Source organism: Ostrea edulis, chromosome 1 (genome assembly GCF_947568905.1).
Source record: "Ostrea edulis chromosome 1, xbOstEdul1.1, whole genome shotgun sequence".
Taxonomy (NCBI): Eukaryota; Metazoa; Mollusca; class Bivalvia; order Ostreida; family Ostreidae; genus Ostrea; species Ostrea edulis.
Genome location: NC_079164.1, coordinates 51,156,839 through 51,161,705, shown reverse-complemented (window position 1 = coordinate 51,161,705; position 4,867 = coordinate 51,156,839). Strand labels below are relative to the sequence as shown.

The following is a 4,867-nucleotide window of genomic DNA, read 5'->3' as shown; positions in this document are numbered from 1 at the left end:
TGTTTGAAGAAGCTGGTGTCTGAGAAAATTGAAAGCAGGAAGAGCTTTTAACCTCTTATTTTATCTCTAACTGCTGAGGTGCGAGTACTTTCAATAATGGAAAAACTCTATACATTTTGGGTGTTACTAAGACGGGGAATTGAAAACGGGACGAAAAACGGAATTTTTTTAATGCAATAATATTAGGAGGAGGTCAGCATTTTGTAAACTGAAAAGGCTTATGAACAAGGGAATTTTAAGTAGAAATCACAAAGAGAACGGGAGGACATATTCATAATCCATCGTTTGATATACTACATACAAATACACAATGTCCACATGTATACATATATTTGTCTTTAGAGCAAAAAATACTGAAATATGTATTTATGCCCAAAAGCGGATCCAACGCCGACGACCCCATCCCTCGTTTAGTGTGTTTCCCCAGACTTCTGACCTGTGAGACTGTAACCTTCCGTTCTGAAATTTGTGGATCCGAAGCTAATTGCACATGATATCTATGTACTTTGTGCTTACCCCCCCCCCCCTTCCATCTTTTAAAACTTTGTATCAGTCAAGTCGAAAGCCTACATCAAAGGGGAGGCGAATTTTATTTATATGTGTAAACTTTAACAGGGGCCTAAGATACCATTTTTAATTATTATAATTAAAAGAGTTCGATTATACAATCTGTTTCGTTTCGGTAGGTTTCGTTTCGTTACGGTGGGTTTCGTTTCGTTTCGGTGGGTTTCGTTTCGGCAGATTTCGTTTCGTTTCGGTAGATTTCGTTTCGATTTCGTTTCGCACTTTACAGGTACGCGTACGCAACTGCGTACACATTATTTGCTTAAAAAAAAAAAAAAAGGAGAGAGAGAGAGAGCAATTCGGAGAAATTATTTTTATGTTAAGTGTAACTTTGCGCTATTTATTTCCGATTTATGATTAACTCCAATCATCATGTCTATTCAATCCAATTTAAAAAGCTTCTTGAATTTCAAATTCCTAAAATCATCAACACTACCATCGCCGTCGTCATCAACACAAAGCTGTTCAGCAGTTCCGGAAAAATCCAATTCAAATGAATCAAACAACACACCGGATTATCCGGACATTGATTTACTCAGTGTGAGTGATCCCCGGGACACAAATGTAAAAAATGCTTTATTACAGGGGTTGTGGAAAAATTTAGATGATTTCCGATTTCCTCAAAGGTAAGAACTTACCAAATAATAATAATAATAGAGTGAATGTAATTGCAAATTCCCATCCCAAATAAAGAGATATCAGTGGCGGACTCAAGGAGAGCCCACCTCCTCCCACAAATTTACAAAATAGCGTTAATAAAAATCCAGATTTGGCAGCCAAAATGACCGAAATACTTCAATTTCATATGTGGGTCCCCCTTTCCGGAAATTCTGGATCCACCACTGGAGAGTTAATACCATGTTGAATACAAAGTTGAAGCTTTCAATTTGCGAAATACACTTAAACTTTAAGATTTAAAAAAAATCACAAACCTTCACCCTATTTTTCCCTTCGGCTTCTGGAAAATGTACGGGTTTGTAAGTTTGTTATATTTCATACATACCCGCATTTACTACAATTACACGTGAACTTCAGATCAAATAGGAGTGGTGGATCTTGAAATTTTCCAAAGGTTGTGTATGAGGATGGGAGGGAGATTGCTAAATTCAAAGAAATCTGTATACAGATAATGATACCGTGCAATTTCTGGACTAGAGAGGAAAGGGTGGTTGTTCTACATGATTTAAAAAAAAATCTTTTACAGGAGGTGCGTGCGCTTGTATATATATGTATGTGTGTGTGTACGTGCGTGCGTGCGTGTGTGTGCAACCTAAAATAATGCTAATAAACCCTTTTCGAAATTCGCCCTAGGTACTAGGGAAATGTACATGTATGATATGATTTTAAAAAAAAATCATTTTAGCAAAATCAGCAGGAAGTTCAATTCCACTTGGATTAAAGAAAATCCTTGGCTGCGGTACAGTGTCTCTTGTGATGGGGTGTTCTGTGTGTATTGCGTACTGTTTGGTGTGAAACGGTCGAAAGCAAAAGAAAAATCCTTTATCTCAACGCCTGTTCGAGATTGGTCTAATTTTTCGAAGTATGTTTCAAGACACCTTGTCCCGTCTTCAAAACACTATGGGTGCGTTAATGCTGCTGAGCATTTTCTGTCCACGTTACAAAATCCAGGAAAGGATCCTGAGGGTCTTATTCTTAGTAAAAACGATGGCATTGTTGAAAAAAATAGGCACATCCTCAAAACAATTATTGATGTCATTTTATTGTGTGCTCGTCAAAATATTCCACTGCGTGGACATAGAGAAGAGGATAGCAATGTCATTGCCATTCTACGTCATACTGCACTAACAGACAAACTCTTGAGCAGTCATTTACAGACAGCAGATCCTAGAGCAAAGTATACGTCCCCAGACATTCAAAATGAACTGATATCATTGTGCAGTAAACAGATTACTGACTCTATTGTTCGCGATACCAATAATTCCCCATACTTTGGGTTTATTGCAGATGAAGCAACTGATGCTTCTACAATGGAGCAGATGGCCATGATTTTGAGATTTTTTGACAAAGAGAAGGGGAGTGTGAGGGAAGAATCTGTTGTTTTCTCCAAGGTGAACAAGACAACGGGCGAGGAATTGGCTAATGCTTTTTTGGAAAATCTTAGGAATCTTGGGGTAACTATAGATAAATTGAGAGGTCAATGCTACGATGGTGCTGCCAACATGTCGGGGGTAAAAAAAAAAAAAGGAGTACAAGCCAGAATACGTGAACTCATTCCGGGGGCAGTATACACACATTGCAAGGCACACTGTTTGAATTTAGTTTTAACACATAGCTGTAAGTTGCCCATTATCAGAAACATGATGGACGTTATCCAGTAAATTGCTTTTGCTTTTTATTTTTCTGCCAAACGAATAGATGTATTTAAGGAGGAGCTGAAGGAAAATGACGAAGCAAAGGCTTCAATGGAGAAAAGACAGAAACTGCAGACACTGTGTGAAACACGATGGGCTTCTCGAGCAAATGCTTTATTTACATTTAAAGCATCACTCGAAGTCATAGATGATGCTCTTCATCGATTAGCTAATATGTCTGACACGAAAGCGCGAGTCTATACATGTTCAATTGAAAGGTTTGATTTCATTCTCCCTCTTATTGTTTGCGAACATGTTTTACAAATTCTGGCACCTCTCTCGGAAATGCTCCAATCTAAAGCCTCCGATCTTATCGAGGCAATGAAGGAAACAAGGGCAGTCTATGCCGTTATTCAAAATGAGCGTAACTATGGCACGGTGTGGGACGCATTGTATGAATCGGCTGTCCAGTTAGCTGCCACAATTGGCGTAGAACCATCATCTCCATTCCAATTACATTGCAACAATACCCCTGCAGACTCAACAGAAGGTCCGTCTTCTGTCCTTTCTATGATCATGTACTTCAGGAACTTGATGATCGTCTTCTTGGGTGCAGCGACAGATTCATGGTTCAACACTTTGTATCCTCAAATCTTGGAAATCTCACTGATGATATGGTCATGCAAATTTATCAGACTTTCAGTGCTGACATCCCAGCCCAAGCTGCCGTATTTCATACAGAAATAAAAAGGTGGATCGCAAGATGGTCATTGGAAGATCCAGGCAATTTGCCTTCGACACTTCAGAGTACATTACATGGCATTAATCCAAATCTCTACCCGAACATTTTCAATGTACTGTCTGTTTTGATATCAATGCCAGTGTCCACTGCATCAGCTGAACGATCTTTCAGTGTCATGAGGCGAGTGAAGAGCTACCTGAGATCAACAATGACCACCGAACGTCTGTCGGGGCTGGCCATGCTTCACGCACATAAAGACATGGGGGTGGACACGGAAGCAGTGGTACGAGATTTTGCCCAGGGGAAAAGTAGACGCCTTGTCTTTTTGTTCAACAATTAGTAAATTCAATTGTAAAGTTCCTGTCTTAATAAAACTTTCTTATTTCATGCACTTCGTATGGCATGTCAAACGTTGCAATATTTGATCTTTTCCATTTGTATTGTATAATTTTCCATTTGTATTCTATATTTTCCATTTGCATTGTATAATTTTACATTTGCATTGTATAATTTCCATTTGTATTGTATAATTTTACATTTGTATTCTATATTTTCCATTTGTATTGTATAATTTTCCATTTGTATTCTATATTTTCCATTTGCATTGTATAATTTTTCATTTGTATTGTATCCAGCGAATGTTTATTTTGATTTGTTACGAAGGATTTCATTAGTTAACGTCACTGATGTACCACATCTGTACTGTAGACGTGCTTAGCACACAGGGCCGCATCGTCGCAAACCACGGTTTTGAGTCCACTCACGCTCGAATGAAAGCATTCGTGGGTAACCGATGATGACAGGCCGTAGCAATGACGGTTCTTTATCGTGCCAACGCCTGTGCAGCGAACGGAATATCTGTTTTTAAGGTCTTTTAAATGCCGAGTGTTTGGCAAAGGAGCAATCACTGTCTTTATGTCTCTAAAGCTTTGATGCGGCAATAACAGTAACGGTTCTCGAACTCACGACCTCTCGCCCACAAACCAAGCGATATATTACTGAGCTACCTCGACCAGGTCCTGGACTAGTTATTTTTAAAAATACTTAGCTAGCTCTAGTAATGGCGACCCCCCCCCCCCCCCCCCGATCATTTTTTTTAAAAATAGAACTGTCCAGAAAAGCATGCACATTTTTATTAAGTCAGAATTCAGTAGATTCGGGGGACTTAATTCGGCCCTTGGGTCCCCACCAATTGTTAACCTCGAGTTTGGTTTGTTACAACTATTCAATGGATTAATCTTAAGTTATC

The 4,867-nt window shown here is 39.0% G+C and overlaps 1 protein-coding gene across 1 annotated transcript; it reads left to right on the top strand.

The window, feature by feature from the left end:
* The first annotated feature begins 2,552 nt into the window (after nt 1–2,552).
* On the top strand, nt 2,553–3,958 carry LOC130047879 (uncharacterized). Its single transcript, XM_056143558.1, has 3 exons — nt 2,553–2,753; nt 2,952–3,365; nt 3,572–3,958. The coding sequence occupies exons 1-3, from the start codon at nt 2,553–2,555 to the stop codon at nt 3,956–3,958; spliced, it is 1,002 nt and encodes a 333-aa protein (XP_055999533.1).
* The last annotated feature ends 909 nt before the right edge of the window (nt 3,959–4,867 follow it).

Bases quoted from the DNA above. Each gene is read 5' to 3' on its own strand.
- LOC130047879 (XM_056143558.1), top strand. From the start codon at position 2,553: ATGGAGCAGATGGCCATGATTTTGAGATTTTTTGACAAAGAGAAGGGG. The intron at 2,754-2,951 runs GTAAAAAAAAAA...GATGTATTTAAG, and splicing joins GTGCTGCCAACATGTCGGGG to GAGGAGCTGAAGGAAAATGA. The intron at 3,366-3,571 runs GTAGAACCATCA...CAAATTTATCAG, and splicing joins AGTTAGCTGCCACAATTGGC to ACTTTCAGTGCTGACATCCC.